This window comes from Pristiophorus japonicus, chromosome 12 (assembly GCF_044704955.1).
Source record: "Pristiophorus japonicus isolate sPriJap1 chromosome 12, sPriJap1.hap1, whole genome shotgun sequence".
In the NCBI taxonomy this organism is placed as follows: domain Eukaryota; kingdom Metazoa; phylum Chordata; class Chondrichthyes; family Pristiophoridae; genus Pristiophorus; species Pristiophorus japonicus.
The window spans coordinates 47129107-47142485 of NC_091988.1; the positions used below are offsets into that span (position 1 = coordinate 47129107).

Here is a 13379-nt window from a genome sequence, read left to right on the forward strand (position 1 = left end):
AAAATGAGAGGGGATCTCATTGAAACGTATAAAATTCTGACAAGGTTAGATAGACTGGATGCAGGGAAGATGTTTCCCCCGGGCTGAGAAGTCTAGAACAAGAGGTCAGTCTCAGGATACGGGGTAGGAAATTTAGAACTGAGATGAGGAGAAATGTCTTCACTCAGAGGGTGGTGAACCTGTGGAATTCTCTACCACAGAAGGCTGTGGAGGTCAAGTCACTGAATATATTTAAGAAGGAGCTAGATAGATTTCTAGACACAAAAGGCATCAAGGGGTATGGGGAGAAAGCGAGAATGGTGTTGAGATAGAGGATCAGCCATGATCATATTGAATGGCAGTGCAGGCTTGAAGGGCCGAATGCTCCTATTTTCTATGTTTCTGTGCTCTAAATACAATTACTTTTTATAATACTTTGTTGTAATACAAAAGTACAACACACAAAACTATCTATGCCACCATGAAGGGTTTGGATTTAAAATGCAAATACTGTATCTGTTCAAGTCAGGAAAAGGATTAGACAGACAACTCTATCCGATACCCTTCCCTCCTCCATACCTGCATACAATGTTAAAATTACAGCTTAACAAAAGTAGATGAACATTTTGTAACAATTCTGAAGTGTTACACTTTAAATCTTTGAAGGTTACAGTATCACTCTTGCACTATGTCCCAAAATAATACAAGATTAGATTTGCTCATTTCACTTTTTGTCAGAATGATCTATAGAGGCATATATCTGTGTTTTATATTCTGTGATGCAGGATATTATGGTGTAAAATTTCTGCAGGGGTTCTTTCGATCACCTGTTGTAACTTCGGCAGAAAACAGAGAAATTTCCACCATTTCTATTGGGTTACTGCTGATCTTCTGCTGAATCTACGGTAGACGATTGGGAGAATTCCAGCAGAAAATCCAGGGAAATATATGGCTTTACAGATATGGTACAAGGCACACAAACAGAGAGGGGAAAAAAAAGTTAACTTGGATGAAAATATGTCAGAGAAAATATTTAGCACAAATTATTTACAAACAGTGGAGCCTGGTATACCAAACAGCTGGCCAACAATAGGATACAGGATGATGGCCACTACATGCTTTTATCAGGTGCAGCCACCTTTCCAGAAGAAAGAAGAATTGAACGGAGATAAAATATGCTTAGGGCCATTCTTAGTCACGCCCCAGTAGCTGATGAGTGCCGCCAGTAGATCCAGAGTAGTAGACTGCTCACTATCTTTTCAGTTGGATAGTGTTTAGTAGCATGGCAGTGGCACAGAGAATTCAAGAGTGAGATTGATGAGAAACATCATCGTGGTTGAAGGAAAGGAATTATAAAAAGATCAAAAAATAGAAACTAAAAGCAAGTACGTGTAATCTTATCACAGCCCATTACAAAATCAACTATGCTAAATAACGCACTAGACAATAACACCCATTGTTTTTGTTACATTTGTTCAAACATGAATTCGCACAGAGGTCCTGATAAAGATCTCCTCGGCTGCACGTTCTCAATCCAGGCCAATTTCTAAAGCTCAACTTGCAATCTTATCTTCCGAAGCCCATCTGGTCGGCTCTGTACTGCTTAGCAGTAGGCTGAAGCCTCGTCTGACCCAAAGTGCCACAGTAATATATTTACACTACATGCAATAAAGGGATTTAGAAGAGCTGTAACTTGGAAGACTTTCTTTGGGATGCCATTTTTATATTATTAAACCAGAAATAACTATAATATGGTACATGGAGAAAATTTAAGCACACTAATCCAATGGAGTGATTCAGTGCTTTTGCTAAGCTCAGACAAATTTAGGTATGAAAGTATTACTTACACTAGACAAGCGCTGCCAATTCTAAATGCATCATCATAGACAGTCCATCGAAATCGAGGAAGACTTGCTTCCATTCTAAAGGTGACTTCTCAGGTGATTGTGTACAGTCCAATACGGGAATTATAGTCTCTGTGTGTCCCACCTGTGACAGTGGTTGAAGGAAAGGGAGTCTGACTTGCCGCACGCTCCTTCCGCTGCCTGCGCTTGTTTTCTGCATGCTGCATTCTAAATGCAGCTAGCGCACCAACAGAATATAAACATAATCCTCTCGATCTCATTTGTTTTGTTTATAAACAAGTCAGCAATTTGAGATTTTTTACACAATTCAACCCCTCACTTTTAAGCTTGCATCCCTCCAGACACCATTCCACAGAAACAGCCCTTTGACCTGCTCCCTGACCTCCGCCGGCTCCAAGGAAATGTGTGAAAACAGCCTGGATTGATTTTCCCTCTGATCTTTCCTCCATCCCCGTGGACAAACATTTCACTTCTGCTTAGCAGCTCCCCGGATGGTTCAGTTGAGTTCAGAAATTCCATGTGGAGAACTGTGTATTTTTAGTTGAGCACGTGAAAAACAAGTGATTCCATCATTTTAGCACTGGGTTGTCTGAATACCATTATTTAGTTGGATTAAACAATTACTGCAAATTCTGAAGAGAGTATGTTGATAACAATAGCAATATTCTTACTTATAAGATTCTGACATTTATCCAAGACAGAACACACTGAGGCTTATATAAAGCAATGAATCACATCCTGCACTGTGGATGCAGTTTAGCTAAACGCATGATCCAATGTTGCATATAAACTTCATCCAATACAATGCAATTAACACAAATCAATTTTGTCTCAGATGGAGCAAGCTCAATTTTAATTTAGGTCACTTTTCTCCAAACACTTCATTGAGGTGTATCCATATAAATAGGTTATATAGAGGGGAAAAACTGCTAAGCATTAAATCCATTAACGACTAGTTTGTGACAGGATTTAGCAAACCTGATTCTTTTGATCAGTTCTCTCCCTCCCCACTCTTTTTTTTTTAAAAAGAAAAAAAATTGTTCAGCCCTACACTTATCTCCTAGTTCTCAGTTCTGGTGAGGAGTCTATACCCAAAGCATTAACACCAGCCTTTTCACTTTACAGATGCTGATAGACCTGCTGTTTATTTCCTACAGTTTGTTCCTGTCGAAAAAGGAATTTTAACAGTAGTCAATCATTATATGCACACAGTACACAGATACTATAGCAATTAACTTTACTGTCCTCACTAATGAAGAGTTGGCTAATATTTACTGTTCTTGCACCAGTGATGGTATAGTTTTTTTTAAATCAAAAAATCTGATGTGCCAGGCAAGTCCTGTCAGTAGCTTTACACTTAACGATTCTATTGGCAACATCACCAAGTCACCGTTCTTGCACATGGCTTCATAAACTGCATCCCCAAACATCTGAAAACAGTTTTGATGAAAGGTTTTTACATACCTGCAAAACCCCACTTTGTGCAGACTTTTAAGGAGTGGGGGGAAAAATTCATTGTAACCAGTTTTGTATTTTTAATCAATGTCAATTTTCATCGCTGTGCACTCAGGATCCATGCTTCTACCATCAGGTTATGAGAGTAAGCATTACCTGGCACACTAATGCAGACTTTCCACTATCTGCATTAAACAGCATCACTGTAAAAGCACTTTGATTGATTTGTACTACAATGGAAGACCAAAAGCAAAAAAAGACACTGTTCCTTAATCATTCACAGCTTCTAATTAAAATGTTTTCTATGAAATCTACGACATGATTTAAATTAGGTTAATTGTCTGGGAGTCGCTTGCAGGGTTTTGACAAATTATTTGTAACTTCACAAAAACGGTCTGTACAGTTGCTTCATTGTAAGCCTTAAGGATATGATAATTTTAAAAATTATACAAATTTAGCATGTATTTGAGTGTTAATTTGATTTTTGTGCAGGCTTCTTTCACATCCCTCCCCCAATGTGCCAAATTACATTAAAAAGTTCACTTTTAAAACTTTCCAACATGATTTGAAAAAACCCACAAATCCTGATTTTAAAAAATAGGGAGCATCTTTTTGGCTGATTTTAAAGAGCTAGACTCAAAGATATTAGCCATTATCTTATTAATAGTCTATTTAAAATCAAAGGATTATTTTGAACATCCACCAGCAGGAAGGAGCCATTCTGCAGCAAACAGAAAATATATTTTCATACGAAATGGAACTCTCAGAAACAGAAAACACACCACAAAACCATGTAGACAGGGTTAGATATTATGATGACCTGAAAAGGCATTTCCTCTTTGAGCCATTTGTACACTACAGTATCTCTTCCATACAGGAGAGAATGGAGTATTAAATGGCAAGCCAATTCAAGCTTTTAATTACAATTCCTACCTCTGGGAAAAAATATCAACACAAAAAAAAAAGTTCTCTGAACCTTTTTAATGTCAGTCTGGTTTACAAGCCTATATAAAACTCCAACTGGCTCCAACATCGGTCATTGCTTAATAGAGCCTGGACATCTAATTTCCACTTAAAAAAGATATTAAACAGACCTTCAGGCATTTGACCTCATTCTTAAATTACACTCACAAAACTTAAAAACTCCCTCTTTAACAAGACAAAAAATACCCTTTGCATCACAAGTTTGTGTTTTGGAACATAGACAACACCTGAAATATTGTTTTAATTCAGCTGACAGTAAATTGGATTTGTAGCCTGTTTTATTTGGAAGCAATAATGTCTGGAGTTTCTGGATCGCAAGCCAGAAGTTCTGGTTTGAGACACTTGAGTAGCCGGTTAAGATGATCAAAAATGGGAGCAGAAATAGCATCCGTCTGCAAAGATTTTCTGAAATACACAAAGTTTAAAGAACAGCCCTTTTGAGTTACTCATATATAAGGATTGGGTAGGGAAGGAGGGAGAGCGATAATATCAGTGGACTCATATTTCCACTGCTATCATAGATAGGGATGTTGTAGTACAGCCACTACATTAACTACTTAAACCATTCTAAATTATCTATAGCACTGCAACAAAAAAAGCTTAAAAAGGATGGAAATACACAACGTACAGTTTCTCATCAAGTCCAACTTGTCATGCTAATCACATAGAAAATCTCCAACATTAATTTGGATAAAATTGTTAGAAAATAATGGGATTGGAAATTTTCAAACAGCATATTATGTAGTTGAGATAAATTTTAACGTTAACAAAAAGGAAGACTGTTCTGTGGATTAGAGGGGAATGAAAAATAAGACAACCCCATCTCAGTAAATATATAAACATGTATCAATGAACAGCAATGACTCACTGACATTTTGAGGCAGAGGAAGGAAGAGAAACTTTAGTGGTGAGAAATATCGGAAGCAGGCTAGTCACATGATGGTGTGCTTTGAAAACCACAAATTGTACAAGCAGCAAAATAGCAACACAGCTGACCTTCAGACAATCTCACTGAAGATAAAAAGCACACATCTTTCAGAACCAAAAGCACTCAACACTCCAGGAGTTCTGGTTTCCACGATCATTATTTTTCTTAAAAAGTTAACATTTAAAGAAAATTGTAGGTTACACTTTGGTGTGTTTTTTTATGACCAATTTAGCTTTAATAGTTAGCTCATTTAGTACTGTAAAAATAATTAGTTACATCCTGGTTTTTTTTTGGGGGGGGGGGGGTGGGGTGGCGATGTTATTGCTCTAGTCTAGGGGTAGTCATAATGCTGCCCATCTCCTCCTACTTAGACCTCAGCAATCATGCTGCTCCATGTCCCTGAGCCTCCATTCATAACACATCAGCTCTAGATATTAGAGCCAAAATATATCACAATAGATATCCTAATTGTGGCCCTCAAAAAAAAGGCTACTTGAGTCCATTTACATTACTATATTAAAATTGAGTTTAACTCCCTTATGTAATCGATGGGAACATTAGAACAAAAATGGAACTATACTACAACAACAACTTATATTTATATAGTGTCTTTAACATATGCCCCAAGGCGCATCACAACTACTTTTATTTATATAGCACCTTTAACATACAAGGCAAAACAAATAAATTTGACACTGAGTCACATAAGAAATTACAGATGATCAAAAGCTAGGTTAAAGGGGTAGGTTAAGGAGCATCTTCAGGAGGAACGAGAGGTAGAGTGGCGGACAGGTTTAGGGAGGGGCTTCCAGAGCTTAGGGCTCAGGCAGCTGACAGAGTGTTAAGACAAAAATTTGACACCGAGCCACACAAGAAGAAATTAGGGCACTCTAGATAGTTCAGTACAAACACAATCTCCCAGAGGGCAGGAAGGCTTAGCATTATTTGTAGAGTTCATATATTTGAATGCTTAAGTAAATTATATAGGACATGAAGTTAAACAACCAAACCCCATGATAGAGCATCCTTATTAAATATTGGTCTTGCCGTTAGCCGCAGAAGTGCTTTGGCAGAGAAACTGGACTATTGGAGGGTTTTCCTCATCAGGCAGGACATGAACAGCTGGACTTAGCACGTGGAAGTCAGATTAGATGAGGCCACAACTTGTTTAAAAAAAAAATCTAAAGTTTTTAATGTAGTAAGTAATCACCTGATGGAAGTTAGAGAACCAAGAACTCCCATACTAGGAGGTTGTAAGGAATTGGACATGTCACATTGCTGAGGAAATAGACTTAAAAAATGTCCATTTTAATGTGACATTTATGAGAGGTCGTCTTTTTCAGTACAATTCCCTCGCAATAAGATAACCACTGCAAATGCTAAATTTAAACCCACATTTGAAATATAATTTCAAAGAGTGACAGCATTAATGCACATCAATCCAACAGGTTCATATGTAACAAAAGCGAAATGCAACTGGTATAGATCAGAGATACATTGGCTATTCAAATATTTGACATTCATTCTTTATCCTCAATTCTATCTCCCTTTCAGCCAAAGGAGGGGTGGAATTAAGAAACATCACTGAGGCCAAATTCATTGACAGAAATCACAGCCCTGTCAACTAAAATGAGAGGTAACCCCAGGAACAATGGGATAGGTTTCAACATCAACATTTCTGGCCCTTCAAAAAAAAAATGGGTCCTTAACAACTGCAATACACTTCATCTAATGCCCAGTTGACTACAAGTAAATATACCTGTGCATCAAAACTGCAGTTCAAATATCAAAACAAGCCAAGTACAATTGGGATACAACACTACCATTGACAAGAGCATTTAATTTAAACTACCGCTCCCCAAAGATAGCTGCCATTTTTTTTCAATTGGCTAACACCAAGTACTGTGTGCATGAGACAGAGGGGAAAAAAAAGAGGAAATCTTGATGAGAAAATGTAGTAACATACATTAACTAGAGACAGGAAGGGGCAGGAAAGGACAAAAAACATGAACTGGCAGAAAAAAAAAGTTGTTAAAACGAAGGTCGGTAGCCTAGTGGTTATTTTACCGGGTTAACAATCCCGAGGTCATAAGTTACGAAACGGAATTCCAGTAAATGACTAGTGAACCAGTTGGGGTTTTACAATGTCCTTCAGGGAAGGGATCGTGGCACCTCCACGTGGTCTGATCGACATGTAACTCCACTCCCATACTATGCGGGTGACTCTTCATGCCCTCAAGGCAACTAAGGAGCAGCAATAAATATTGCCTTGCCAATGTCGCTCACATCCCACATTTTTTTTAAATAAATGAAGTGGACACAGAAATGGTGACACAGTATCTAAAGAAAAAATAATTCAATATTTATTTGCAGTATAAACATGTGTTGTATTGATTCAGAATACTATACAATATAGAGTTTTTCCTTCATAAATCAGAAAGCAAAAACTACCCTCTACCAAGCTCATATTGAAACATGTATGCATCTCAACCATGTACAGTACAAAAGCTTTACAAATCCACTCAGCTGTAACACGATAACTGATGCATTTTCATAATCCCTGAAAGTCCTCAGTGAGGTAAGATGCAAAATGATCCATTTTGTAATGAACCGATTCCCCCTCCCCCAAATAATGCCTGTGTTCTTGTAACTGTTAAACCTTTTCTTTGTATCTTACATGGTCACATTAACATTCCTCCACAATAAAGGCTATGAAAATTGGACTTTAAAAAAAATGGAAACAGAATGCACAAAATATTGCAGAAATTTGGACCCAAAAGCTTCGGTCATCAATACAAATTACATGTCAAAGTTATTTTTAATACCAAGCATCTCAGTGGATTTTCAATACATTAAAAGAGAACATACTACAAAAAAATGCTGAAATAGGTTACAAGGTCAGCCAAAGCTGAAGCCTTAGAAAATTTTCCACCCAAGTGTAACACTGCAGTAACCTTGGTTTCTGTTATTTGCAGCTCAATGGGTTTCTATTTCAACTTTATCTGGGACCTCAGAGTAGCAGCAACAGTAAAAAAAAATTCAGTACGTAGTATGCAAGATAAGTGCTGGCATCTACAATTACTTCCCACTGACAGACTGACCTGGATCCGATTTACCCCAGCTGTTTGACATTAATCATAGCCTGTTGACTGCACACAGCTAGGGCAACCTCATGCATGCTGTAAAGAAATTGGTTTAGGACTTCAAAAAGTCCATCTTCTTCAGCTTAAACATCTAGGGAAACAAATTAAACAACCGTCTCCTTGCAGTGCTAACTCTCTTACAGAACTCTCCAAAGTACGATCCAGGTACAAGTAACGTCCAGCTCTGCTCCATTCACATTTGCCAGATGCCTACTACAATGAAGTGTCCATTCTCTCTGTGGAGTACCAGTGAAGTGCCATGACTCGAAGGCTTCACAACTGTGCAAACTGCATTAGGTCAACAAATAACATAGAAAACAATCAGAAAAATGTGATTGAACAACAGTCTGGTTATTAGAGGAAAAAACAGACACTCTACATTTTGTAGAGTAAAACTACCTCAAAATGCAAAATAGAAAAGTACTGGGACGGCACCTTCCTAAGTCTTTCCATCCCATTTAGCTAACAGACTTGTAGTGGGTTTCATTGCCAATCATTGTGTTTAACAAAATCAGTTGTCACAGAAGATAACTGCGCTCTGAACACCATTCTTCCCCAAAACTTTTAAATACCTTTTGAGGCTGAAAACCCACTCTTCGGTCAACGTCAGTTTATTTCCCGATTACTATTATCAGGGCGATACGAGATAGCAAGCCGCTCTCCAAGCAGTGATCAGATACATCAACCTGGTCAGACCAGTTTTCCCCCAAGATCACCTGATAGCAAGCTTTTCAAACGGTTAGGATAAAGATTTGCATGTGTTCTTTTCTTCATGTTGACTCAAGAGATTCCAGCTGGAAAACGTTGTGATTGGTAGGAGTGGTGAAATACAGCTGCTCTTTAGGTGCCCTGTTGTCACAAGGACTGGTAAGTCCCAGAGTTCTTTCAAAGTCTAAAAGCTGCCCCATGAAGTTGAAGTTCGGAGAGATGTTCGACTTTTTCCTTTTTACAAAATCATAAGCGTCATTCAGGGAAAGGTTCAATTTCTGCATGAGATATGCAACAGTCACAGTGACTGACCTGCTAATCCCAGCTAAGCAGTGAACTAGGATGCCACACTTCTTGGATCTGGCTTCATCTGTCCCAAAATAAATACATAAAAATATTAATTACAAAAATGCTGCTTCTAGCCAAAATCTTGTATCCTATATACAAAAAAAGTGTCCACATTGTGTAACCAATGTGCATAGTTTAGATCAAGAAATGTTCTAATTATTTCCAGCAATTAAAACAAATATATTCACTGAATGTTAATATTGCTACTGAACACCATAACTAGGAGTTGGTCAACATTTAGGAAATCCCAGCAACTATTTGCTGGACTAGTCTCAATGAAAGCTAAACAAAGCAGTTTACTGCCCCCACCACTGTACAAGTGGGAGCAGCTCAAGCATGCAAGATGTAGGTGTCTTCAAATTTGAACATAGGGATTCCAGTTTCAAGCTTTGTATTTATGTAACTCAGTGTATTAAATAATTCTGTAAAATAGTTGTCTCAATTACAGATACACAGACGCTACAGCAATTGGTCTTTTTCCAAATAATTCCTAAATGTATGACTGTAGATCTGCAAACTAGCAAGGTGCGGTTAATAAAGAGGGGAAGAAAAAAAAAGGAGAAAATTGCTATGATGACCTGGGGTCATTAAGTGGGTAAAATGCAAAATAGTATCTGGCTTTTAAGCAATGTGGATGGAGTACATTATTATCTAGATAGAAATAAAAATTGTATTTTTAAACCAGATGTATGACTAATTTTAATCAATATTGTATCCCAGGTACTGCAAATGGACCAAATAAACTTGCATATGCTTAAGCAACCAAAGCCACTAGAACAGAGACAGGTGTCAATCTTGACAAAGGGGTGGAAGTGGAAGTGGGGACAAGAAAACTTCTATATCAGTCTATTTTAATTGGACCATTTTAGGTTCAAGAAGGGATTCAGCATCTTACAAGACATCAACATGGCCATCTAGAATAATGTAACAATTTCAGGTATTCTTTGAACAAGGCAAAGTTTTCCTTCCTTACCAGTTTACTCAAATTTGGCTGGTTTTAATACCTTGAAATAAATTGTCATCTCATTCAGGCAACAATAAAGAGTGCTGCAGCTAAAATTAAAATGCTAAGACGCTAGGCTGTGTATTATAATTAGCACATGTAACAAGTTCACCAACACAGTCAAATATATAATATAGTATGGCTCCTTTTGGACTGTCAAACTCATTTTATGTTTAATTTTGCATGAAGAATGGTTAATGGTTAAAACAAATAATAGATCAAATAATATTGATTACATGAAGTGATTAGCAGATTGTTAGACAATAAATGGGCAACTGATTCAATGTTGAAGTTTGTCAGAAACAGCATTTTCACTGCCTCTAGTACTTTTTAAATCCAAAATTATATTAGTCAAGCAGTAAATTTAGATGTTCACGATGACACACCATACTAAAAATCACTTGCCTCAACCAATAAATTACATGTTAAGAAATATCATTTAGAAGTAATGCGAGAGCAATAGCAACATAGATCGATAAACAAACAAACATACATACCAAAGCTTCCAGAAAAACTTTGATGTGTGGAAGAGGAGCTCGAGAACAGATTAAATCAGTTTCGACTAACACACAAAATGTTACTGACCATGAATGAGAAACCTTTTAAAAAAACTTACCGATGAAAGAAATAGCTTCTGGAAAAAACTGAGAAAGATTCTGGCTCCAATGGTCTGAAATTGGAATCTGCTTGTACTTAAACTGCCCGTCATTTTCGAACATGTTGGGAAGATTAGGGGTTACATTCAGGATATATCTGATGCCGTACTTGCCCAGGACATCCAGGTTGGTCGAATCTTTGGCACAGCCCAGGTACAAGTAGGGCAGAATTTGGACGGGGAATGCCGGCTGGTTGTTTGGCAGGGGACTCCCTTCAGACTCGGTCGCGCTGTTGGGCTCTCGGTCGGCATCGGACTCTCCATCAGAGCAGTCGGAACTTATTCGAAGTCCTCCTAGACCCAGCACCGACACGGGAGGCGAGCTGCTGGGGCAAGAGCAATCCAGGTTGGTTTCGCAGTGCTCCAGGTATTCGGTCTGGAACTTATTGAAGCCCCCTGTGTGCGAGAGACACGAGAGAAGAAGTTGTAAATAGAACCACTGCACTGCTGACATTTCAGAGCATCCTTTTACACAGTGAACATGCCCAAATCATAAAAGGTTACGACGATATAAATCTGTACAAAGTCATGTAATGACACCCCCACCCACCCCAGCTACTGATTTTAAAAAAATCAAAATAAGTCTTCATTCATGAAAACACGGACTTTACTCAAGCAAGACAACATGGCGGAGCCATTTTGGAATTTTTGGAGGAAAGATCTGTTTTTGCCCACCCTCCTAATATCACAGACCTAGCATTGGAACACTTAACTTTAAAAAAAAAACAATTTTCAAAGTTTGAAGGCACGTCTGAGGCACAATAACTGGCGTAAGTGCGATTTAAAAAAAAGTTTCGCTACCCAACAGGTCATTGCACCCAAAACCGAACCAAAGGGGAAAACAAGAAAACCCACATGGAATCAGGCTGACTTTTCAACTCCGTTCCTGAGCAAAATTGATCGGAACACTTTGGGGGATTATTACAGCTCAACCTTGTACAGCAGCACAGCCTGCCTGGGGAAAAGTTGGTTTAAAAGACGTCTGATTTTATCAGGGATAAATGACACTGGAAGGAATAACCTCCAATCAGAAAGTTCATCTGAAGGGTTTCTTTCATTTAGGAAAAAGGGATTTTTTTTAGCGGTGGTTACAAATCTGAAAGAAAAAAAAGTTTCTCGTCTCACCCTCCAGGTAATAAGCCTTACAGCCGTCGTCCCGCAATTTCTGCAGCAACAATCCCAGGACTGAACTCGCTCCATTTTCGTGCCACTCGACGGTACACTCATCGTACAGAATGACGGTGTCGGTCTTGCACCGTTTGACGAATTTCTCCTTGTCCTCGTTGTTGGGGATGAGCGACTTGATGGGCAGGTTGCCCTTCTTCAGCCTCCTGAACATCAGCCCGGGGATGACCACATTGATGGCCGACTCGATGTGCGAGGACTCGTACAGCTCGTGAGATCGGCAGTCGAGCAGCAGCAGGCTGGCGTCCCCGGATTCCAGTTGCTCTTGGAGCCAGTCGACACTCTTGTTCATCGCCATGGCCGAGGTAGTACAAAAAAGCTGATTTTTCATGAGGAAAACCTTTTAAAGGGATCGCCGACGGGCTAATGTCTTCCGCTGAACTGTAGCGTTGCCCACCCCACCAACAACAACCCCCACCCCGCGCCCCCCGTAAAAAAAAAGGCACCAAGTCCAATGTAATGTGCTCTTTTAAAGAGGAGCTTAAAAATGTTGCTCCAAAGACAGGCGAAAGGAACCAATTGCTCTGCAAAAGGTTGCGGAGAGATGATCAGCAGCAAGCCTTCCAGTGGAAACTATTTGTCCTATCTCGCTGGTCTTCATTTACCCGTGCACCTAGCGCTAATACTGAAGGGCTGAGGTTCAGTGGCACCGATTTCCCCTTCCCTCCCTCCCACCCCGTGTGTTAATGCTCTCCTCCCAGGCTCTCGGCTCACCGAGTTAAGGCAGCGCAGCCCCGTGACGCGCCCTGATTGACAGCCCGCGGAAAGCTGCCCTCGCGCCGGGGCCGACGTTCCACGTCGCGCTCCGCGTCGGCCCATCCCGCCAATCCACGGCGGCCCCGCTCGTGGGGGCCGGCCAATCGCCGAGAAGGAAGGGTCGGTGGGCGCCGCCCCCCATTGTCACCCTGATTGACCAGCGTATAGCAAAAGGCAGCGCACCAATGAGGGGCCACCGACGTCACGTTTCCATGGCAGCGGCCCTGCTGTAGCGCCTTGTTTGGGTTGAGAAAGCGCGGGGTTGGTGCGAGTCAATGAGTAAGGAGCCCGTGCGGTCTTATTAATGAAAGTACAAGAAGGGGACATTAATCACGCCGTGTATATACAGTAACACATCTTCATAATAAAA

General features: G+C 39.6%; 1 protein-coding gene across 2 annotated transcripts; it reads right to left on the minus strand.

Moving 5' to 3' along the window:
* Window positions 1–7552: 7552 nt before the first annotated feature.
* On the minus strand, window positions 7553–12666 carry LOC139277224 (dual specificity protein phosphatase 7-like). 2 transcript variants are annotated; one of them, XR_011596054.1, is made up of 4 exons: window positions 12194–12666; window positions 11030–11464; window positions 8927–9432; window positions 7553–8642 (listed from the first exon to the last, which is right to left on the minus strand). XR_011596054.1 is itself a non-coding variant. In XM_070895383.1 (3 exons), the coding sequence occupies exons 1-3, from the start codon at window positions 12582–12584 to the stop codon at window positions 9125–9127; spliced, it is 1134 nt and encodes a 377-aa protein (XP_070751484.1). In that variant the 5' UTR covers window positions 12585–12666; the 3' UTR covers window positions 7553–9124. The 2 variants fall into 2 exon arrangements, 1 of the variants encoding a protein (XP_070751484.1); XM_070895383.1 differs by having other exon boundaries at window positions 7553–9432.
* Window positions 12667–13379: the final 713 nt, after the last annotated feature.

Bases quoted from the DNA above. Each gene is read 5' to 3' on its own strand.
- LOC139277224 (XM_070895383.1), bottom strand. From the start codon at position 12,584: ATGAAAAATCAGCTTTTTTGTACTACCTCGGCCATGGCGATGAACAAG. The intron at 11,465-12,193 runs GTGAGACGAGAA...TCTCGCACACAG, and splicing joins TAAGGCTTATTACCTGGAGG to GGGGCTTCAATAAGTTCCAG. The intron at 9,433-11,029 runs GTAAGTTTTTTT...ATTTTGGGACAG, and splicing joins AGAAGCTATTTCTTTCATCG to ATGAAGCCAGATCCAAGAAG.